The sequence below is a fragment of the Notechis scutatus genome, chromosome 2, assembly GCF_049901735.1.
Source record: "Notechis scutatus isolate UNSWTSFEM ecotype Mainland chromosome 2, rNotScu1.2, whole genome shotgun sequence".
Classification (NCBI taxonomy): Eukaryota; Metazoa; Chordata; class Lepidosauria; order Squamata; family Elapidae; genus Notechis; species Notechis scutatus.
In genome coordinates, this window is record NC_142010.1 from 44,973,886 (window position 1) to 44,998,804 (window position 24,919).

Below are 24,919 nucleotides of genomic sequence, written 5' to 3' on the forward strand. Positions count from 1 at the left end.
CCAATCACACTTGGCCAAATATTCTATCTATTCTATTCTATTCTATTCTATTCTATTCTATTCTATTCTATTCTATTCTATTCTATTCTATTCTTCTCAAATTATAATGGCCAATGATTAGTCAGAGACATGGAAGAAGGGGAAAGATAACCCTTTTCTTATGAAATGCTATTGATCCACAGGAAACAAAAATCAATAAGGTTTCCGTGCCTGTCAAGGGTTTGCACAAAGAAAAACTCTCTCACAGTTTCATTCTTATAATTGAAGTCTAATGCTGCATTAAATTAAGGTTGTGTGTGACTTGAAACCTTTCACTGTTTACTTAAACTTGCCAAACAAGTAAGGTACTTAATTGTTTAGATATTTTGAAAACATAAACCATGAATGTAAAATGACAGTTCTATTAAAAATGATATATCTGGATAGCTAAATGAGGTTAATGCATTAAAGTACTTAATAAAGTACTCAATTTGACATGCTATTTATTATTCTAACAAAAAAAATATCACATCTCAAATTGTGTTCTGTTAACAATTCATTCTTAGCTATTGTGGCAAAACTGTCCAATAGTACAGATATTGACTTGTTGTGTCCCCGATTCCCGAGCCTATGCTGTCAGAGGGAGAAGACCTGGAAGATGAGATGAAGATGAGGAAGAGGAACTGGGAATGCCTTCTTCCCCAGGACCTTCCTCTCTGGCAATGCCTTCCTCCCTCAGGTTTCATCAGACAACCAAGAGATTAATCCTGAGATTAATCAGGAGGAAGGCATATCGGAGCAGCCACTGACAGGGAGTAAAGAGGAAGAGTGTTGACTTGATCCTAAGCAGCGTTGTAGGGAGAAATGTGAGCAGCAACATAGGAGGGCGTGGGAGGGTCAGAGAGTGAGCTGAGTCATTGAGCCACACCCCACAGGGGATAAAAGTGGGTGTGTTTTCGGCTGGAACTTTGTATGGGACAAAGTTTAATCTTACTTCAGATTTTCTTCGTGAATGATTTTTGTGGACTGCCTTGTAATTTTCTGTGAGTAGATTTTTATTTGTTATCAATTCAGAATTGGCAGGCAGGAATGCCAAGGATATTATCAGTTCCAAAGAATTAACTCTGTGAAGTCTGAGCCAGCTTGCCTGCCTGTGTTTGTGTGAGTTTGTATTCTTTCATCTTTTGGGAAAGAAGAAAAGTGAGACAGAACACTGACTTATGACCACAATTGTGCCCAAAATTTCTGTTGTTAAGTGAAATATTTGTTAAGTGAGCTTTGTCCCATTTTGCAACGATTCTTGCCACAGTTAAGTGAATCACTTTGTCAGCTTTGGAAACCATATTAGCACCAGGAGCTTCCATGCTGCCACATTCCTGTGACTGGGAAATTGGGAGGGAGGATTTTGTAGAGTGTTTGTAGTTAGCCAAAATAGCATTCTTCTTTGCAATCAAGGTCATGTCATTCCTGCACTTGGATGATGAGTGGTTAAGAGAGGCTCAAAGTTGGGATGGATGGTGATTGGGCCATCTGTTGTACCGATGGGTGCAGGGGATGGAGTTGCGATTTTGAATTACTATGGGAAAATCTGGAACTCTCAGATTCAGGTTTTCCCAGATGTGCCAGTACGACTACTCTAATACAGTAAAATGGAACTTTGAGAAAATGCCTGTCTTGGAGTTTTGGTATTGGGAGTTTGTTTTTCTGGAATACTGACACACTTAAGTTGTTAAGTGAGTAATCAATTTGTTAAGAGAAACTGGCTTCTCCATTGACTTTGCTCAACAGACGATCACAAACAGTGAACAAATGACTCCAGGATACAATAAGAGTCATAAATATAAAACCAGTTGCCAAACATCTGAATTTCGTTCACATGATTATGGGGATGCTGCAAAGGTTGTAACTGAAAAATGGACATGTCACTTTATTCAATGCCGTTGTAACTTTGAAGAATTACTAAATGAACTATTGTAAGTCAAGCACTACTACTGGTTTGCCTTTTTAAACATTATCTCCTTATCACATTTATCCATGCACTATCACTTCTACTAGTTTCAGTTCCTTACCCCCAAATCGACATAGTGGTCTGTAGGAATCTCACACTAGAAATTTGCTAAAAATTCTGATTCTTATCCTTTGTTCATCACTAATGTTAATATCTGATGTCTGAAAACTTTTTGCCTGCCGTGAATGGAACTGATTAGTGCAATATCTTTGTTGTGATTATGGCATGAGGTACATAAATTCCCAGAGATAATTGTCTACCATTGATCAATAACTCATTTGGCAGAGAAAAAAATGCAAAAGAGCAAAATAGGGGATATAATTGATTGGTGCACAAAAGTCACTGGCAGGCAGAACAGGGAAAACTTCCATAAAATTCCCAGTTAAAAGAAGAGCTGTGTAGATCAGAAACAAAAGCTTTCCAAGACCTTTTGACTTGTGCAAAACTCAAATATGAAAATTTCCAGGTACATTTTGAGGTAAAATTACATCAAGAAAACTTTGTCATGTGAAGGTGCAATGCATGAAGTTTAATCTAATTTCAAGGAATTAGAAATGCTTGTCTCAGCTCCAAAATGTGTTATGCATATGAGTATGCCCTACTGCCACTTATTTGATCAATTCACAGTGCTGGCAAGACTAAATGTGTAGCGCCTGCTGTCTATTGGGCATTACCTCCGTGCTTACCATGTTTTACTGTGGAAAACATCTCTGACCTGCACAATTGAAGCAATGTTTTTTTTTAAATTTAATTTTCATTGTTGTTTCCTTCCTTTCCTGCCACTTGTAACAGAAGAGAAACTTATTTGTAATTAGAAGAGGTTTTCACTGCCCTCTCCTTCTCCCCTCAAAGCTTCTTGCATCTTGCTCATGATCTTGGCTGAACCTTTAGGAATAAATCCATTTATTATGTAGTGCTGACATGCCTGAGAGGACTATAATTTTTGAGCTGTTGGACACATATTACATTTTTTTTTTAAATGTATTGCTGCTGATTTCAGCTGCAGTCAAAGGTAATTGGGCTAGAGCTGGGAAATGTGGGATGGATAATTATAGGATACGTGAGAGGCAAGAGGGTAGATTCTTTGAAAGAAGAAATCATTTTCTTAGTTCGTTAGGATCAGTCATTTTCTTTCCAGAGGTGGAGGAACTGAAGTAACTGAGTTAAAAGTTTAAACCTAAACTTCCCTGGATAAAATAGCAATGTTCTGCGCACTTGACCATCTTAGTGTTCATGACTGCATGTTCACAAATATCACCAGATATAGTCAGGGGTGGGATCCGACCGGTGTAACTACCAGTTCGGTGATTTTACATTTTGTCTAAATCAACTGAAGGTCAATGTACTAAGGATAAAAAGGGATGGGTAGGAATGGGCATTAATGACTCATTCTTCATGCCACTTGAATGGAACACAAATAATCTCTATTCATTATTCATGAGGAACAGTTCCAATTGCCAGATAATCCTCGATCTACAACAGCTCATTTAATGACCATCAAAGTTACAACGGCACTGAAAAAAGCTATGTATGACCATTTTTCACACTTATGACTGTTACGGCACCTCAATGGCCATGTGATCAAAATTCAGCCACTTGGTAAGTGACTTATATTTAGGACGATTGTAATGTTCCAGGGTCATATGGTCACCTTTTGTGACCTTCTGACCAGCAAAGTCAATGGGGAAGCCAGATTCACTTAATAACCATGTTACCAACTTATCAACTGCAGTGATTCACTTAACAAATGTGGCAAGAAAAATAGTAAAATGGAGCAAAATTCAGTTAACGAATGTCTCACTGAGGAACAGAAATATTGGGCTCAATTATGGTCTTAAGTCAAGGACTTCCTGTACTACTTCTTTCTCACTGACATGCTATGTCCGAGTATATTGGAATATACCTGCAATTATTTTCAAGTATGGTAACAAAATATTTACCAGTTTTAAGATTTCACCGCCTTATGGGACGCAAGGATTGCAGGGAGAAAAGAAAGCCATGAATTATTAGATTTCACACTAGTACATACATTTTTATATACTACAATTATCAGTAAACATAAATACTCCTTTGAGTGAGCTTCTGATTACCAGGTGGACGTAACTATGTTGTTTTCTTGGCAAAAGCAGAAGAAATTTGAATGGCAGTGATGATCAGGAATCAAAAACTAAAAGAATTGAAAGGATTGATTTGATATGAAAAATTGCTTTATTTAACAATGTAGGAAGATTTATTATACTTAGAATATTGAGACTATTCTCAAGGCAGGAACATAGCAGACGCTAGAGGAGGCTGGCAGTGCATTTGCCTTACGTACTTTATGAGTGAACTAAAATGGGGTAGACATAGTTCTTGACTATGGTCTTAAATCAAGGGCTGCCTGTTCTACTTCTTTCTCACTGATATGCTACGTCAGAGTATACTGGAATATACCTGCAATTATTTTCAGTATGGTAACAAAATATTTACCAGTTCGGGACAAAACTATTTGAATGCCATTTTTTTCACATGTAACCTGAGCACTTTTATTTAAATCATCTTTACAAGCAAATGCACTAAAATGATTCAGCAATCACAGCAATACATTTAGACAAGCTTTCCAGGAACTGCTTAGGCTGTGGAACTTTGTGTCCTCTCCAATGGCATTCCACAAGACAGCACAAATAGTCTGTCAACATTCTTCACCAAGGATTTGTGATCCCAGAATCTGAATGGATAATTTATCTGAATTTCTCCAGGGGAAGAAGAAATTCTCCAACAATTTCTCAAGGGCAAAATTCCCTCTTAGCAGTAACAGTAGCATTGCTACTGAAAAAGCTCAATGGGAAGAATTCCCTTATGGCACCTTCTCTTGGGATTTAAGTTGAATATGGGATGCCAAGAAGAGGCTACAAACTGTGGGAGAGATAGTTGTACAATAAAATTTAAGTCCTTTACAGATACCCTTTGACCATTTGAATGAATGGCAAATCCAAGTCATGAGAATTTATCCAACATTCCCTTCTTTGAAAGGATTCCTAAAGCAAATTCATCAAATTGAGTGAGAACTGGTCAAGAAAAGCAGAATTTTCTGCATTTCAACAGTGATGTGCGAAGTTGTTTTAATGTTAATTTATTCTTAGAAAATGATGCTTGTTTCAAACATTTGATTTTTGGCTTTTTTGTTATTGTTGTTAACTACTTGACATATCTAAGAAAAAGAAGTGGTAAAAATGGAAATTTGGGAACTTTTGATAAAAATAAATCTAAAGGCTACCATTCATTATCTAATCTTACCTTCCAAAAGATTGACCATGGATATGATTTTTATTTTATAGAAATAGAAAACATAATTTGAAGTAATCTCACCACTATATAAGAAACTATCACAGCAGGGCTATATGATAAATAAGAAATGCATGTCCTTTCTCTTTCCAACCCAACCAAACTTTTGAAAGTTGTTACGTAAACAGGGCTAGAATTGTCTGTCAAAATAATATATCTCCAGCAGCAAAATAGAACAGGACCAAATTTGGTATGGCATAAGCAAATAAATAAATAAAATAAATATGCATTATATCTGGCCAGAGAACACAAAGAAAAAAAAATCTCCAGAGGAGAAACAGTTAGACAGTGGTTCAGAATGTAACACATTGATCCATTCTAAGACCAATCCTCCTTCTCTCCCCATTCATGAAGCATTTTTCAAGGGATTGGAAAGAATTCCAGAAGCTATGTTTCACATGTTTTCTCCAGCAGGTTTACTATTATTAGTGCAATACAGAAAAAGGGCGTTGGTACTTACCTGACATGCCCGTTCTCTTTGAGCTGTGAAGAGCATCCAGTAATGGGAGGTGCTTCAGTTTCTGCATGTCTAGGCTGGGCTTAATTTGTGGAACGCTCCTCCTCCTCCACAGGACTCCTCCCCAGCGTTCCCCAGTTTTGGCGAAGACGAGAGAAATAAACGCCCTCATCCTCAATGCCCTAACAATTCATTGGCCGAAACAGGACCCCACCAGACGGAAAAAGGGTGGGGCTGGATGCTCTTCACAGCTCAAAGAGAACGGTGTGTCAGGCAAGTACCAATGCCCTTTCTCCCATGAGCTGTTCAGAGCATCCAGTAGTGGAACATACCAAAGCTTGGCCTGTCCTACAGGAGGGACTCCATCTGGCCTGGAATCCCCTCCTGGTCCCTGTGGACCCGTTGCAGAACTCTTCTGCCAAAGGAGGCCTCAGTGGATGCAAATACATCTATTTTATAATGCCTAATGAATGGCGATGGAGAGGCCCAGGTTGTGGCTCGACAAATTTCAGTTGTTGGTGCCTGTGTGGCCCATGCTGCTGATGTTGCGGTGCTCCTTGTTGAATGAGCTGTTATGCCCTTGGGCACCTGCAGGGATTGTGACTGATACGTTTTCGCTATCGCAGCCCGTAGCCAACGGCCTATTGTAGAAGGCGAGACCTTGCATCCCTGAGTGTTGGGCTGAAACGACACAAATAAGGCTTCCGTTTTTCTGAAAGCCACTGTGCGGTTAATATATATTTGTAATGCTCGCCTCACATCAAGCCTATGCCATTGTAGTTCCAACCCTTGGTATGGTCTGGGACAAAAATTAGGAAGTATCAGCTCTTGTGCCTTATGAAAGACCGAGTTAATTTTGGGTATAAACGTAGGATCAGGGCGAAGGACCACCCAGTCAGAATGGAAAACACAAAGATCTTGTCTGATAGACAAAGCTGCAATCTCCGAAATACGACGAGCAGAAATGATTGCTACAAGGAAAACTACTTTATATGTCCGAAATTGGAGACTTGATGATTCAAGGGTTCGAAAGGGCCCTTAGTGAGTGCGACGAGGACCTTGTTAAGGTCCCAGGTGGGATAACGGTGTACCGCTGGAGGGCGTAAATTTGTGGCTCCTCAAAGGAAACTCCGGATGCGTGGATGATGGGAAAGATATAGTAGGCCTTCACAAGTGAGAACTGACACCACTTGTCTTTTCAACGTATTAGGTGATAATCCCTTGTCAAGTCCCTCTTGCAAGAACTCTAGGATTTGAGCCACAGATGGAGAGATGGGATCAATTCGAGACTCGGTACACCATTTGTAGAAACTGGACCATGTGGCATTGTAAATGAGAGTTGTTGAGGGGCGTCTGGCGGCTTGGATAGTGGCGATAACTCTGTTGGAAAACTTTTTGCTCTTCAGACGACTCCGCTCAACGTCCAGACGGTCAGGTGCAACCACTGAGGGTCCGGATGTTGAAGGGGTCCGTGGGTTAGCGAGACCCTGGCTGGCGGAATTCTCCATGGTGTTGATACAGATAGACTGCGGAGGTCTGCAAACCATGGCTGTCTGGGCCAGTAAGGAGCTACTAAAAGCAGCTCCACCCTCTCGTCTAGCAGATTCTGGATGACCTTGGGAAGCAGTGGAAGTGGCGGGAATGCATACAGAAGTCCCGGGGGCCAACAATAGCAGAGCGAATTGAAGTTCTCCGCTCCTTGCGAGGGGTACCTGGAAAAAAATCTCGGGAGCTGAGCGTTGAGGGGGGAAGCAAACAGGTCCACCACCGGCTGTCCAAATGTCCTGACCGCCTCTTGAAACAGGGTCGGATGGAGGCGCCACTCCGATTGATCAATCGTGGCCCTGCTCAGGCAGTCTGCCTGTGTATTCGACAGGCCAAAAATGTGCTCTGCTTTGATGGAAAGTAGGTTGCTCTCCGCCCAACAACATAAGTGTTCCGCTTCCTGCATGAGATGTTTCGACTGTGTGCCCCCCTGTTTGTTTATGTGAGCTTTGGCTGTTACATTGTTGGTCAATATTAGTATGTGTTGATTGTGTACCTGTGGAAGGAAGCTGCGGAGAGCCAGGTGTACTGCTCAAAGCTCCAGCCAGTTTATGCTGCACAACTGTTCTATGACGAACCAGCAGCCTTGGGTTGTGAGCGACTGAACGTGCGCTCCCCATCCAAACAGGCTAGCATCAGTGGTGATGGTAAGTCTGTGTGGCTCTTTGAAGAGGCAGCCTCTGTTGATGACTGGTCTGGTCCACCAGAGGAGAGACATGAGGACCTTTGATGGTACCTTGACCTTGTATTTGGAGTTGCTTTGGCTGGAGCGCTGGTACGGGAGCAGGAACCACTGGAGGGATCTAGTGTGGAGCCGGGCCCAAGGGATGATAGAGATACATGAGATCATCTTGCCTAACAATTTTGATAGTTCCGCTAGGGACACCCTCTTAAGACCCCTGATCTCCTTAACTAATTGCTGAATGCTATTTAGTCTATCTGGTGGCAGGTAAACTTTGCCTTCCACCGTATCTATGACTGCCCCCAGATGGGTTAATCGAGTCGATGGTATTAAATGACTCTTTTTCCAATTTATTGAGAACCCGTGCTGTTGTAGGGATTGTAATGTGTTCTGAGTATCTCTGACTGCTTGAAGAGTGGAAGATGTCAAAATCAAGATGTCATCAAGATAACACTGGAGTCGTACAGGGGTATCACAGAGGTGAGCAGCTAGCGCTGCGAGGACCTTCTTGAAGGTCCTGGGGGCAGAAGCTAGGCCGAAAGGAAGGGCCACATATTCGAAATGGTGGTTATTATAACAGAATCTCAGAAATTTATAGTGGGAAGGCCGAATAGCAATATGTAGGTACACTTCCGTCAGGTTTATGGACATGAGGACGTGAGGGTTTCTAGAATCTGACTTCCGAAAAAGGGAAAGAAGAATTTTCTTTTTGTTTCGGGTTTCAATTAGTAGCGGATCAAGGGAAGGGCCAGTCTGTCTTCCACAATAGGAGATGAAGCCAGCTTGCATTTGTGCTTAAAGTCTGCTTGCCAATGTTTTAACCATAGTAAGCGTCGCGCTGTGACATGTGAAGTAATGGCCCTGGCTGAAACCTTGACTGCATGATAAGTTGCATCAGCTGAGAATTCAGCGGCTGCTATAAGTTTAGCAATATCTTGGTGCGCTCTAAGGTTGGAATTAGGGGCATGTTCCCATAAGAGGCGGAGCCATCTGAGAGAAGAATGGGTAAAGGAGGCGGCCATGGCTGCTCTGATGGCCCACATGTCAGACTGATGGGCTCTGCGTAGGGCTAGCTCGGCTCGTTTTTTGTCCGGCTTTAATGCCTCCAGAGCTTCACTGGGAATGGAGGAAGATGCTAATCCCACTATAGGTTCACCTACCTTGGGAGTATTCAACAATTCTGAGAAATCAGGGGCCAAATTGAAATATTTCCTGTCATATCCAGTGGGGGCTGGGTACACCGCTGCAGAGGCCCACTGTTTCTGTACCAGGTCTGAAAACATGGGAGGAACTGGGATCACCTCTGCCTCAACTACTGGTTGGTTGAAAATTAGATCTTCTGGTCCCTCTTCTGAAGGAGCTGGAGTGGTAGAAGGGGTCGACTTGTTTAGGCGTGCAATGTTTTTTGCCTTAAACAAGAGAGATCTGAAAAGTTGTGGGTGGAATGAGCCTGTAAAAACAGGTCGGTCAGGAGCAAGGCCCTCATCCTCAGACATTCCCCTTTCTAAGGGGTCTGCTTCTGACAGGAGCTCGCTGTCATGTATTGATCCTGATTCAATCTCTTCCATTTGATCAATTTGATCCACTTCTTCCTCTTCCTCCTCCTCAGTCGGCCCTTGGAGGGGGACTTCCCCTTGTAAATGTACCTGGGTATAGTGTTGCTCCGACCTGGTCAACGACCTCGGCGACTGGGAATCATAATCAGCGATCACAGGATGTTCCCTGGTCAGAACTGCGTGTTGAAGACCTGCTGCGATTCCCTGGCGGATTGCCAGCTCCATCCAGGCCTTCATTCCTTTTTTAAAAAAATAATACCTATCTATAATGAGTCATATCTCAGTAATAATATTTTATTGATATTAAAATATTATACTGAATAGATAATTATTATTATTGTAATTATTCTTGTAATTATTATTGCAATTATTATTATTATTATTATTATTATTATTATTATTATTATTATTATTATATTATTATTATTATATTATTATTATATAACCACTACTATATATATATATATATATATATATATATATATATATATATATATATATATATATGGCAATATGTATATGAATATTAATTAAATGGCACGATGCTAAGTGCTGAGAATCCAAACAGCCAAATTGAGAACGCCTAAAGGCCCAGATTGATAAGGGTAGAGGCCTTCAACAGCTTCCCTGCACAGGCGGACACAGGCCTAGGTGCTCGCTGTTGTGCTGCTGGGTTGATTGGTCTGTGAGGGTTAAGCCAACAAATTAACTGTAGGAATAGCCTCGAATGTAGGAAAAAACCAAGACAAGGGTATAATAATCCCCAGTGTTCCTGAAGGGAACCTCTGCTTGGGACAGTTACCTCACACAGCACGAAGTGGAATACAGTTAGCGCAGCCACGAGTTCGTTAATCTTTTGGCGCGCTCCCCAGCAGCAAACTCCCGCCGTTTGAAGGAATAGCCTCTGATGGCTCTTTCTATAAGACTAAACAGCGGGGAAGAGTGGAAGGCACTATGCGTTTGAATCCTCCACCCCAAGTGGCGTTCAGAGGAGGAAGGAAAGTGATACGACTCTGTAGTGAGCAAAGAGCTCACACCGCTGTTCGGGTAAAAGAAACTCTGCGGCTATCTGTTGGAATGGCAGGGGTAGAAAGAGCAGTTGTGGGGAGGGGGCACGGAGCAGCGCCGAAGCCTCCTGCCGCTTTGGGGCGCGAATTGGCGCTTCCCTGATGCGCAGCGATCTCCGACTGCCCGATAAGGAGCCAACGCCGAGAGATCGCAATGTGATTAGAAGGCTAAAGATTCTAAAGACAAGCTGATTAACTTTCAAACCTGCTAGCAAGGAAATAATTTTTTTTCTGTTTCGGCCAAGGAAGAATGACAAGCACTGCCTATCTCTCACGAGGCTGAGCCAAAATTGGGGAACGCTGGGAAGGAGTCCCATGGAGTAGGAGGAGCGTTCCACAAATTAAGCCCAGCCTAGACATGCAGAGACTGAAGCACCTCCCACTACTACTGGATGCTCTGAACAGCTCATGGGAGAATATTAGCAATCCATCAATATGTTGTAGTCTGCTCCTGCACTTTATTACATATTAACAAGGGGTAAATGTAAGCTTTCAAATCTGATCCCTTTTCTTCATTTATTCCCTGGATGTTTTCATTACATGTATATGACTGGATGATTTAAGTTGATAAAACTGAAAACATTTGCCAATACAATCTTGTGTCTCCAGATTCTAAAAACTGCTTTACAGCTGAAGTGTAACTAGCCATTCCTCCTCTTCAATCTTTCCAACCAGGTAACCACAAACGTTTGACAAGAATGATCGGGCACACTATCTGGAAGGGTCAACTTAGGCTCTATTCAAACATTTTGAAATCAAAACGCAATGTGTTGATGGTCACTGTACACTCAAGTCTATTCAAGTATCTGAATGACTGTTCATGGAGCTTTCTTAGTATATATACTATACAGAAAGTTTATCATTGCTTGCTTCTAGAACAGGGGTGGGCAAACTACGCCCGCGGCCACATCCGGCCCGCGTTGGTCTGTCCAATGCGGCCCGCCCCTGAAAAAAAATCGCTGCCATTGGTCTGTCCAATCCGCCCGCCCCTGAAAAAAATCGCTGGGCGTGGCGTGTTCCCAGCCGCGTGGCCCCCAAAGCTGCAAAACAGTGCGGAGCGATCTAGGGGTAGGAAAGAAAAGAAATTTGCAAAGGCCTCGGCTGGGAGTTCGAAATCACCTTCGAGTGCGACCTCTCCGAAGGTGAGTCCCGCCGATCCCCCTTTTTTTTCCGGGGCTTCCAGGCTTAAACTTTGCAAAGGCAAAGCTTGCAGGCTGGAGCGTCTTCCCGCCGAGGAGCGGGAAGGGTTCCACCCGCGGGCGGGCGGGCTGCTTGGAGCCACCTAAAGCTAGGCCGCTGCTGGTGGAGCCTTGCCCTGCCTTGGTGCCCCGCTTCCGGCTCCGGGCGGTCCTGCTCGGCGGCACTTTAAAAGCCTGCTCCCACCACCTGAGCAACTTCCCAGCAACTTTCTGCTTCGCTTTAACTCGCGGGCACTCGCGCCTGGCCCCGAGCCGCGCGCGGAGGGGAAGCCCGTGGGCGGGCAGGCGGGCTGCTTGGAGGAGGCGACCCGGTGGCGGTCTGGGCTTCCCTCCGCCGTGCGGCTCGGGCGAGGTGCAAGCGACCGCGAGTTAAAACGAAGCGAAAGTTGCTGGGAAGTTGCTCGGTTTTCCGGGCTTCCAGGGCTTTGCAAAGGCAAAGTTTGCAGGCTGGAGCGTCTTCCCTGCCGAGGAGCGGGAAGGGTTCCGCCCGGCGAGCGGGCGGGCTGCTTGAGCGGCTGCTGTGCAGCGGCTCGGGCGGCGCGCGAGCCAGCCCGCGAGTTAAAACGAAGCCGAAAGTTGCTGGGAAATTGCTCGGATTTCCGGGGCTTCCAGGCTTAAACTTTGCTCGGGCGACACTTTAAAAGCCTGCTCCCAGCACCCGAGCAACTTCCCAGCAACTTTCGGCTTCCTTTAACTCTCGCGGCGCCGTGCCTAGCCCCCCGAGCCGCGGGCGAAAGGGAAGCCCGCGGGCGGGCAGGCAGGCTGCTTGGAGGAGGCTCCGGGCTTCCCCTCTGCCAGGCGCGAGCGCCCGCGAGTTAAAACGAAGCCGGAAGTTGCTGGGAAGTTGCTCGGGTTTCCGGGCTTCCAGGGCTTTGCAAAGGCAAAGTTTGCAGGCTGGAGCATCTTCCCGCCGAGGAGCGGGAAGGGTTCCTCCCAGTGGGTGGGCGGGCTGCTTAAACTTTGTTCGGGTGGCACTTTAAAAGCCTGCTCCCAGCACCCGAGCAACTTCCCAGCAACTTTTAACTCGCGGGCGCCGCGCCTTGCCCCGAGCCGCACGGCAGCCCGCTCCAAGCAGCCCGCCGCCCGCTGGCGGAACCCTTCCCACTCCTCGGCGGGAAGACGCTCCCGCCTGCAAACTTTGCCTTTGCAAAGCTGAAAGCCCCGGAACCCGAGCAACTTCCCAGCAACTTTCGGCTTCCTTTTAACTCGCGGGCGCTTGCGCCTGGCCCCGAGCCACGCGGGCGGAGGGAAGCCGCCGGCGGGCGGACTGCTTGGAGGAGGCTCCAGGCTTCCCTCCGCCAGGCACGAGCGCCTGCGAGTTAAAAGGAAGCCGAAGTTACTGGGAAGTTGCTTGCTTCTCCGGGCTTCCAGGCTTAAACTTTGCAAAGGCAAAGTTTGCAGGCTGGAGCGTCTTCCGCCGAGGAGCAGGAAGGGTTCCGCCCGGCGGGTGGGCGGGCTGCTTAAACTTTGTTTGGGCGGCACTTTAAAAGCCTGCTCCCAGCACCCGAGCAACTTCCCAGCAACTTTCGGCTTCCTTTTAACTCGCGGGCGCTCGCACCTGGCCCCGAGCCGCAGCAGCAGAGGGGAAGCCCGGCGGCGGGCTGCTTGGAGGAGGCGACCCGGCGGTGCTCCGGCAGCAGCAACAGGCAGTTTCGCCCGGCTCCGCTCAGGTGTCCGGCTGGGGCTGTCAGGAGTTGCTACCGGCGCAGCTCCGTGCGGCTCCAGTCCCGCGTTGCCTTGGGAAGGAAAAGGCAAAACCAGGAGCCGCTGAGCCTGAGCCTCCTGTGCCGCTGCTCCCGTTGCAAAGCACCGCTCTTCCTTTTTGCCTTTCCCTTCCCGAGGCAATGCGGGACTGGAGCGCGCGGAGCCGCGCTGGCGGTAGCAACTCCTGACTCAGGGGCCTCCGAGGGGAGGGGAAGGAGGAGAAGAGGGGGAAGGGTGGGGGGCGATTCCCAAAAATCTTGTGCTGACCCGGCCCGTCTGTCAAATTTTAAAAGTCAATGCGGCCCCCAAGCCAAAAAGTTTGCCCACCCCTGTTCTAGAACATAGGTGGTTCATAGTCTAACATTGGAATACTGGTATATTTACTTTAATATAAAGCCTTATTATACTAATACTATGAAAAATTGCATCGATCAGAAAACAAATTATGACTTATAAATTCATGTTTGAACATATTAACGTGACAGTTGATAGATATTTTGCCTCTTCCACCACAATTTACATTTATTTCACTGTCAGGATGAACATTTTTGCTATTGGTCAAATTAACTGACAGAATTGCAACATACTGCACTTAGGGAGCCAGAAAATAACTTTGAAGATTGGAAAGCAATCCATAAAGGATTTGAAACAAATATTCCTTCTTGTTTGCTTTACCAGTTCCCTTCATAATCTGATTTTTCAGCACAGGACATAGGAAAGGGTTTTAGTTGAAAGAGACAGCTGGAACAAGCAGTAATAATTGCTATGAAAATTTTGTTATTTTATTCGTTTTAATAAGCAATCTATTTATGATCTACAGATCTAATATTATTTAAACATTGCTCAATAATTTGATAATAAAATCAGTATTTTCCATAAAATTAGAATCAATGTGTACATTAATTAATGTTGGAGACAATTGCTTCATTGTATATTTATATACACATAGATACAGATCTCTTTCATTTGAATATTTCTATTGTAGCTTATTTGGTTCAAAATATGATCTTAAGTTTAATATAAAAAATTAAATACATACATAGTGATGGTTCAATGTTTTATTTACACACAGAATAAGTCCATTTCATTGACAGAACTGCCTTGTGGTAGGCAAGGATTGCAGGGAGAAAAAGAAAGCCATGAATTATTAGATTTCACACTAGCACTTAAATTTATATATACTACAATTATCAGTAAACATAAATACTCCTTTGAGTCAACTTCTGCCCACCAGATGGGCGCAACTATATTGTTTTCTTGGCAAAAGCAGAAGAAATTTGAAGAATGGCACTGATAATCAGGAATCAAAAACTAAGAATTGAAGGAGTTGTAGGAAGATTTATTTACTTTTACTTTATTTTACTTAGAATAAGATTTTATTTAGAATATTGAGATTATTCTCAAGGCAGCAACATAGCAGACACTAGAGGAAGCTGGCAGTGCATTTGCCTTATGTACTTTATCAGTGAACTAAAATCGGGTAGACATAGTCCTTGACTTATAACCATTGTCAAATCAAAGATTAATGACCATTCAAAGTTACAACAGTCTCAGAAAGAGTGCACAAAACTCCATGCTGCCCCTCTAGACACATGATGCTTCTTCTATTTATGATGGGTTGCCAAGTACAATTCTCTGCCAGCTTTCCCCAAAACTGAATGGGGAAGCTGGCAGGGAAGGCTGCAAGCTCCTACCTGTTGAATGATTTCCCCTTTCCTCCAGGACACTAGAGGATACTCACTGGGTTGCAGGAATGGGTCTCGGATATTTGGGGTCTATGTTTGGTTTCTGCTGCCTGCTGCAGGAGTTCCCTTTTAAACATGGAAGGTTGCTGCCTGCCCATCCTTTCACTCTGTCAGTCTTGCTTAATGACCACTTCACTCACAACTAAGATTTCATTTCCAACTATGATCATAAGTTGAGGACTATCTGTAACTTAAACTCTATCATTCCATTAGTAGGCTACATAGGTTACAGAGGAAGAAATGTTAGCAGTAACCCCTTTTTGAGTATGTCAGATGCCTACATATAATACATTTAATACTTGTGACACAAAATATGTATAGCCAATGTACTGTCTATGGAAAAAAAAGAGCACAAATTTCTGTTAATTTAGTGAAAGTAATATTCCAGTTCTGATGGCAATTGGGGCAGGGTTGCTGTTGCTGGGTGATGATGTTGTAAAGTGTGACATCACATAACATGTTGTTTAGCAACAGCAATCCTGGCAGTTCTAGTTGGCACAATCCTGAGACACATGGGTAAATAGGAAAGATGTAAGAAGCACGGGGATGGCGGGGTGGTGAAGAAACTGGGAGAACCAGCACAGGCCATAGTGTGAACAGAGAGGCCAGGGTGGTGGATCAGAGTGACTTGCATTCTTTTCTGCTGGGTTCCCCATTGACTTTGCTTGAAAAGTCAGGAGGGAAGATTGCAAATGGCAATGATATGACAGTGAGGGCATAGCAACAGCCAGAACTTTGAGGACTGATCATCATCATCATCACTCATCCAGCATCATTGAAACTTTTAATAGTTGCTGAATGAATGGGTTGGTGAGGGAATAAGATTCACATATGCCCAGATTCTAAAACGGATCACATTTATGATATCTGGACATTGAAGAACCTTCAGCACAATTTTCAACTGCTACACAAGTACTTATGTATCTATTTAAAATATCTGTGTGACTATCCATATCATATAACATAACTCTGGGAAGCTAACAACAAATATATAAACAATAAATTTGAAAAAATGTAAAACTTTCGTACTCCTATGCACCATTACAATCCTCTCACGGAACCACAAATACTGGGCAAAATACTTCATTAAGCCAATAGGGAAGGCATGTCTTAATGGCCTTCCAGAAGGCAAGGAAGGTAGGGTAGGTCCTCTGTACCTTTAGGATGTCTGTTCCATAGAGTAGGAGCAACTACAAAAAGACTCATTAAGTACTACCAATTGACATTTAAGAGAAAGGACCCACAGTTGAATCCTCCCGCCCTTCCAGTGGGACAGGTAGATGTATAACCATAAATTACTATCCCAATCAATTCTGGTATGTTATATCAGCATGAACAATAGCTGTATTTGCCTCATTCCAATCAGATAAATGTCTTCATTATACAGGTGAAACTCAAAAAATTAGAATATCATGCAAAAGTTCATTTATTTCAGTAATGCAACTTAAAAGGTGAACCTAATATATGAGATAGACTCATTACATGCAAAGCAAGATAGATCAACCCTTGATGTGGCATAATTGAGATGATTATGGCTTACAGCTCATGAAAATCCCAAATCCACAATCTCAGAAACAAGGATTGTACATAGAACAATATCGGACCTTTGAAAAGTATAAGCATGCATATGTACTCAGTACTTGGTTTGGGCCCCTTTTGCAGCAATTACTGCCTCAATTACTCAATTACAGCCTTGCATCTCCAGATTGTCTGAAAACTCTAGCTGGACAACTGGTAGTTTCAACAAAGTTTGCTGAGCTCCAAGGAATAATATAAGCCAAATTTCTATCCTGCTCTTTTCTAAGGATTTTTTAAGACCTGACAACAAGTTGGTAACATTTTACATTAACAATAATATATAAAGATTAATGGGTATAAAATTTACTGCTTAAATTTATATAGAAAGGAAAACCAAACATTTGAGAAAGCAAGGCTACTTCTGTCTTCCTAAAGGACAACTCAATATGGGTCTTGGAAAACAGTAGCTGAATCTGAAGAGATTTCCAAATACAGAATGCAGCTAGACAGAAAACGAATGAGAGAAAAACAGCAAAGAATCCCGTTATACACAGCTATATATGCACAGTTATATATGCTGCAATATATACCTGATATGCAGTAAATCTGCAAAACACCAAAAACACTGAAATAGGAGAGCGGAGAAATAGTAACAAAGAGCTGAAATGGATAGATGGATTATGTCAAAAAGAAAGAAATAGGAAACACTGCTCACCATATACGTCCTTGGGTGTCACAGGACTATGAATTTCTATGTATCAGAAAATGCAATTGCATATTACACTATAATTTCACATTCCAGAGATAAAATGTGCAGTTAAGGGAAATGTTATACTGTATATTGTAGTTTTAGGGAACTGTTGCCAGATACTGTTGTGGCCCACCAGCAGCCAGCGGAGCTGGCAGCAGATTCGGACAGTAAGGAGGTTGGGGAGGAACACGGGCCAGTCCTGGAGTCTAGGGAAGGCTCTAATGAGTGCTCTGTGTCGGAAGCAGAGAAGAGGCCAGGGCCGTCTGACAGTTATCAGCTGCCTTCAAAGTTGGACATCAGTGAGGCAGAAGAACAACTGGAGCCTGTTCCCAGTGTGCACATGTGCAGAGCTGACAGAAGAAGGGAACACCTAAGGAACAAGGGTCAACTTGGGAGTAAAGCCACAGGTGGACAGTGAATGGCCCTTCCCATAGGGAATAAAAGAGGAGCGAAAGGAGAGTGGGGTTTTGCAAGAGACAATTAGTTCATTTGGGTGAAGATCTGTTCCTGCATTCTTGCCAAATATTGTTTGCTACGGTGTGGCATCTGAAAGATATCTGCCTGGCAACTCTCCAAACCTGATAAGTATCTGTAATTGTGAAATGTCTTGAAAGACTGTTGGCCGCGACTTTGCTGGAGAGGAATTCACTGTAAACTAAATAAAAGGGGTTTATCAGAACGAGGAGCCAGCTTCATGCTGTTGGGGAAGCCTAGGTCAGAACAGGTACAGAGTAATTTCAACTGTATTCAAGCATTCATCCCATTCAACACATTTTGGGCCCACCTATTTAATCACAAACACTGCTTACATACACATATATACACACCTGTTTGAAGATGCAGAGGACTGACAGGCAGCAAAAAGAGAGGGGTTTTCTTCCCAGACTGCAGCTTCTGTTTCGGGGGACTGATTGCTGACAGAGGCCTGATCACTTTGCTCTTGAACCCTTAATTTTTCTCCTAGCAAAAAGATTACAGCACAACCATCAGCAAATTGATGAGGCAATGTTTCAAATGACATTTACTTCAAAATATCTATTTTCTTAGTCTATAATTAAGAACATAAGGTCTACTAGTTTCTATATTGCATAAAACTTTGAAAATCCGTCCTTTAAAACTACTTATTGCTAAACTTTATAGAATGTTATTTTGTAACTTTTTTAAAAAAAACCCACATTATACAAATCTAGACTTCAAAGACTTCAAATGATAGAATGCCTTTCTGATATTGGAAGAGAAGGAATAAACTGCAAGAGAAATGAATGAGTATGTAATCAAGAACACTTTTTCCCACACTTCACACAGAGGTTAGTAAACATGAAGAAAGCAAGCTGCTCCCTCTTCATTGAGTCACTGAGGACAGAAAAATCTTACTCTTGTGAAGCTTTTCAGATCACTACAAAGCTCTTTTTGATAAAGCAACCTCAGCCTTTTAAATAAATAACGCAACGGCGGCACATTGGGAAAGTAGAGTGGCTTTGCTCTACTTTCCCAATGTGCCGCTGCCACTGCGTTCAAGGCACCGGCCCTGCAGGCTCACCCCATTGACTGTTGCACTGGAGCAGTGCAAGGGGCTCAATGGGGTGAGCCTGCGGAGCCGGAGCCTCGAACGCGGCGACGGCACATTGGGAAAGCCACTGGCTTTGCTCTACTTTCCCAATGTGCCACTGCTGTGTTCGAGGCGCCGGTCCTGCAGGCTCAACCTATTGACTGTTGCACCGCTCCGGTGGCTTTGCTCTACTTTTCAAACGCGCCGCCACTGCCGCGTTCGAGGTGACAGCCCTGCAGGTCCACCCCATTGAGCCCGCTGCACTGAAGGGACCTGCCCAAGCAAGTCCGAGAGGAGCGGTGCACCAAGTCAAGAGAAGGAAAGAGAGAGAGAGAACTGGTAGAATCCCACCCCTGAATTGCGCCCTGCAAGGGGCTCACTTCCAGCACCCCCTGCTGCTTCTTAGTACCCCCTGCCAGCCTCTTAGTGCCCCCCTAAGGCATCCCACCGCCCCCCAGGGGGTGGTATCGCCCACTTTGGGAACCACTACACTAGAGCAATCCTGGATGTTTTCTCACCTTGGATTTTTTCTCACCTTGAAAACCATCTTTTTAGTATGATTTCATTATTTTATCTAGAAATATTGATCAGTCTTTCAAAGTTATGGATTGCAAAAGGATTGAAGACCATAAATTTGATATCCTTCCACCCAATAAGATTTCTGCCCATACAAAGGAAGAATACTATTGCTGGATAAACTAAAAGCAGTAAGTTTTATTCCTGGAAGCCTTTTGGATTTTGGGAGCTTCAAGGGCTACATAAGATGTCAATAGTAAGGTTCAAAAAACAACTTGGTATTTCTGTTTATTTTTATTCATGAGAGATCAACTTTTTAAAAAAATGTCAAGATTCAGTGGCAGGACAAAAAAGCAAACTTGTTAACTTAAAAACAATTGGGATTTAGATCCTTACAATGAAGTGACTGCCAAGACGAAAGTGCAAAATAAGAAGTTTTCCATAGAAGTATAAAAAAATGAATCCGTTCATAAATAAAAGTATTTTTGTTTTTAAATTTGGATTTCAGATACAATACACTCACAGCCATGCCATTCCTTTTCACTGTAAGCAATAATATGCAAAAGTTGGAAAAATAATATTAAGCAAAAGAAATCTGAGGAGATAAGAAAAAAAGGAGATCTCAGTAAATCTAATTTATACCAACATAATTCATTATTATTGCCTCATCCATCACTTCCTTGCTAACCATCCTTGCTTCTACTACATTTATATAATGACTGGCTCTCATTCTTTAGATTTTATTTTTGCCTCTTTTGAAGGATCTCATCAACTCCATTTAATTGACTTTCCCAATAATCATCTTCCTCTCAGCCAATTTTCCTTCATGTGATTTATCTTCATTCATTAGCCCTTTATGGCCAAACCACTTCTCTCATATTTTTCATACTGATCATTCACTTATGCATTGAATCTATTCACATCCATTGATTCATGACATATTTCTTCTCTTTTACCATGCACACTTAACTAATCTATTAAAGAGCTGCCACAAAGAAGTAGGAGTCAACCTATTCTTCAAAGAACCTGAAGGTAGAATAAGAAGCAATGGACAGAAACTAATCAAGGAGAGATGTGGCTATTCTGCCTTAGTATTTTTCCATAGGACAAATCCTGCCCAGCACGTATACCTCTCAGGTCAAAATCCACTGAGCTGACAGGAAAGAAGCTGACAGGATTAACTTCAGAAGTCTGTGTCAGCTAAAAGATGTGTATTCAATATTAAGACATGTTTGCCTGAAAGTATCAGTCACAAAGTTCGTTACTTGTATCACGTAGCCTGGTTTCAATGATTAACTTTGTAACTTCTTTGTCTTCCTGCTATCCCCCTGCACCCCCTTCTTTGATTCAGCACAATAAAAGAGGACAGCGCAAAGCAATCGGGGCCGCCGGGACAATTCCATCTGCCCCAGGCGCGATGTGCTGCCTCACCTGAAAAAATCATTTGTTTCGTGTCTTTTTTCTTTGTGCTTCGCACTCACCCTTGCGAGGGCTCCGCTAAACTTCACCCTTGCGAGGGTCTCATTAAATTGCTTTCTGAAAGGGATTCAGCGACAAGCCGGAAGATCGAAACAACAGACCGGTCGCTCGACGCGACAGCTGGGGGCTCGTCCGGGATCCCTTGATTCGTCCGGGATCTCTTCGATTTTCTGGTTCCACGGTGTGACTTCTGTCTAGGGGTGCATCGCCTTCACTCCCATTTCTACGCACCTGGCATAGGTTTCGTACGACGTAAGTAATGGGCTCCTCACTTTCCAAAGTTTCGTCAGGGCACAGGGACGAACTTTATGATTTAGTGAAGAAGGCTAATTCCTTTCAGAAAATCAATGGCACCACTGTGTACCCTATTTCGAAAAAATCTTTAAATAAATTTATAATTTACATTGAGGCACATTGTCCAGCCTATCCATCTGTTGGAACTCTTAGCCATTCTTTATGGGAAAAATTAGGGAAATATCTACACGAAATTCCTAGAGCTCCCATGGACATACTCATTTCTTGGAGAGCAATAATGGCTGCTATAACTACTGTTTATCCTCCTTCTAGTCTTCCTGAAACATCTTTTTCTCCTGTTTCCTCTGATTCCCCCTCTTCTCATTCAAAAACTACTAAGCCTCTTGCGGCTCATCTTGATACAATTTCTTCCTTACCACCTCCATATCCTGACATTTCTTTCCCTCCTCCTTCTGCTCCTTCTTCTCTTTCTGATCCTTCTACGATGAAACCTGTGGGAGGTATTATAACTAATCTGTCATCATCTCTGCCTTTAGAAACAGAAGATCCTTCTGCTTATCCTATGACTATTATCCCTGGTGCAGCGGGAGGCAATGTTCATAGCAATATTGAGTTTAAAGTTTTAAAAAATATAAAAGATGCAGTTACAACTTATGGATTACATTCTCCTTTTACTAGGGGAATACTTGATTCTTTGGTTACAGCTAATACAGTTATGTTACTGTATGATTGGAAAATGCTTTTTTCTATGCTTATGACTCCGGCGCAATATGTTGTGTGGCAATCTGAATATGAAAAAGGTGTTGAGGCTGAAATTCGTAGGGGTTTGCCTGCTGGAGTAACTGTAGATCATTTAATGGGAAAAGGTCAATCCTCCACTCTAGCACAACAACAAAATTCTCCCCGTCGCAGTTTTGCCATTATTCATATGTGTGCTATGAATGCTTTAAAGCGAGTGGATGATTCAGATTCACAGTCCACCCAAGCATTTTTGAAAATTATGCAAGGTCCTGATGAGCCATATGCTTCATTCATCAGTCGCCTTCAGACAGCCCTAGATAGACAGATAGATAATTCTGTTGCTAAACAAGAATTACTTATAAAATTGGCTTTTTCTAATGCAAATCAGGACTGTTAAAAAATTCTACAGCCAGTCGCTAATAAGCCAGGAGTGACTTTGGCTGAGTTTTTACAACTCTGTAGAATTGTAGGAACAACCACTCATAAAATGGATATGCTTGCCACTGCTATCACTGCTTCATTACCTAATCCTAATTCTGCCTCCACTTCTCCTCCTGATGCTTTTGCTGTAACACGCAATGGCAATTGCTTTAACTGTGGCAAGCCTGGACATTTTAAAAATCAATGTCGTATGCCAGGGGGTGGAGCTGCTCTTCGTGGCCAAACTAGAGGTCCACCTTCCTTATCTAAGCCAAAAACCATCTGTCCTCGCTGCAGGAAAGGCTATCATTGGGCTTCACAATGTCGTTCTAATCCTTCTCTCTCTCAGCCTTCGGGAAACTAATTGAGGGGTCTTCAGCTAGCCCCGCCACAAAGGCTGAATTACCTGCCACAACATTTCCTGTGGTGCTGTTAGAGGATCTTGTGTATGATGATCCTGGTGCTGTTTTTACTCTTCCTTTAACTACAACGCTTCTCAAACCTCTACCTCCTTCCACACCTGTCTTGCTTATTCCCAATTCTTCCCTTACCATAGAGGGTGTGGTTGCTGCTCCTTACTTATATGATTCTTCTGCTCTTAATAATCTTGCTTTGGCTGCAATAGGGGATCGTTGCTTTTCTTTAAAAAAGGGGACAGTAGTGGCTACGCTTATAATTTTGCCTCTTTTTGAACCTCTTTCTTTGTTTGCATTACAGCAGCCTGTTCAAGCTTCAAAACCAATTCTTTCTGTTACACTCAATGGTCGCATTTTTGATGGTCTGATTGACACCGGTGCAGATGTTTCTGTTATTCGTTCCTCTGAATGGCCCTCTTCTTGGTCTCTCACAGAAGCTTCTTCAGTGCAGGGCGTAGGTGGGGCTCAAGCTGCTAAGGTCAGCTCTCATTGGCTTTCTGCTTCTACTGAGCATTCTACCTTAACTGCTTATCTTAAACCCTATATTCTTCCTCTACATTGCAACCTCTGGGGACGTGATTTACTTTCTCAATTTCAGGCTTATATTCAGCTACCATAGTTTTTCTATCTAAATGTCTATTTCTCCTTTATCTCTTACTCTTAAAACCTCTATTCCTGTTTGGGTGGATCAATGGCCTCTCACCAAAGAAAAATTGGAGGCTTTACATCTTCTTGTCCATCAACAGTTAATAGAGGGACATATTGAACCATCCACCAGTCCTTATAACACCCCAGTCTTTGTAATTAAAAAGAAATCTGGCAAATGGCGCCTCCTTAATGATCTCAGAGCCATAAATTTTATTATTCAACCCATGGGACCACTGCAGTGTGGCCTGCCTAATCCTAATTTGATCCCAGCTGGATTTGATCTCATAATAATAGACTTAAAGGACTGTTTCTTTTCCATACCTCTAGCACAAAAAGATAGGATCATCTTTGCATTTACAGTACCAGAGCTTAACAACTCTAAACCCACCTCTAGGTATCAATGGAAAGTTCTTCCACAAGGTATGCTAAATTCACCAACTATGTGTCAATTTTTTGTCAATGAGGCTCTGCGGCCTTATAGATCTCAATTTCCAAGTTTTCTTGTATATCATTACATGGATGATATCTTAATTGCTGCTGATGGGCCAAAGGGGACGGTTCAAAAAACTTTCCCGATCCTCTTGACCACATTAGCAAAAGCAGGGTTACATATAGCACCTGAAAAAATCCAGTCTCACTACCCAATGCAATATTTAGGCCACAAGGTTTTAGCTTCTACAGCATCTCCACACATTCCTTCACTTACACTTCCACAGCCAACCACGCTGGTTCAATTACAGCAGTGCTTGGGGGTTATTAACTGGGCTCGACCATATCTTGCTCTAACCACACAGATGCTATCACCACTCTTTCAAGCACTAGTAGGATTGAAAAATCCTGCAGATAAGGTCTATCTTTCAGATCAGCATCTAGAAGCTTTAAAACAAGTAAACACAGCCCTAGCCACCCGATGGGTAAATCGTGCACTCACAGACACACCACCTTCTCTTGCTATCCTTTCTACTCATCAACTACTGACTGCAATAATTGTTCAAATATCCAATGCAAAAAATCTTCATATCTTGGAATGGCTACACCTACCACACACTCCAAAAACATCTATTTTTACTAGAGCAGCGCAAATGGCTTCTCTTATAGAAAAAGGGCGTAAGAGAACCAAAGCCCTGATGGGAATGGATATTTTTACATTGTATATTCCTTTTAAGATCACTCAATGGGAACCTCTTTTTCAGACTTCCACAACACTGCAGGACGCGTTGGAAGATTGGTGTGGCCAAGTGTCGTGCCACCTTCCCTCTGATTCACGACTGCAGGTGTTGAGGACAGTTCCTTTTGTTTTACAATCACCTTTTGTCCAACAGCCATTGAAGGAAGGCTTAACTGTATTTACTGATGGTTC

General features: G+C 43.0%; 1 protein-coding gene across 5 annotated transcripts in view; it reads right to left on the minus strand.

Moving 5' to 3' along the window:
- Positions 1 to 24,919, minus strand: part of RAD18 (RAD18 E3 ubiquitin protein ligase) — a 147,592-nt gene that overhangs the window by 35,243 nt on the left and 87,430 nt on the right. For all 5 annotated transcript variants that reach the window (XM_087954622.1, XM_087954623.1, XM_087954625.1 and 2 more), the window contains one exon: positions 18,363 to 18,495. In XM_087954622.1, coding sequence (XP_087810748.1) covers positions 18,363 to 18,495 — 133 coding nt within the window. The remainder of the gene's footprint in view (positions 1 to 18,362; positions 18,496 to 24,919) is intronic.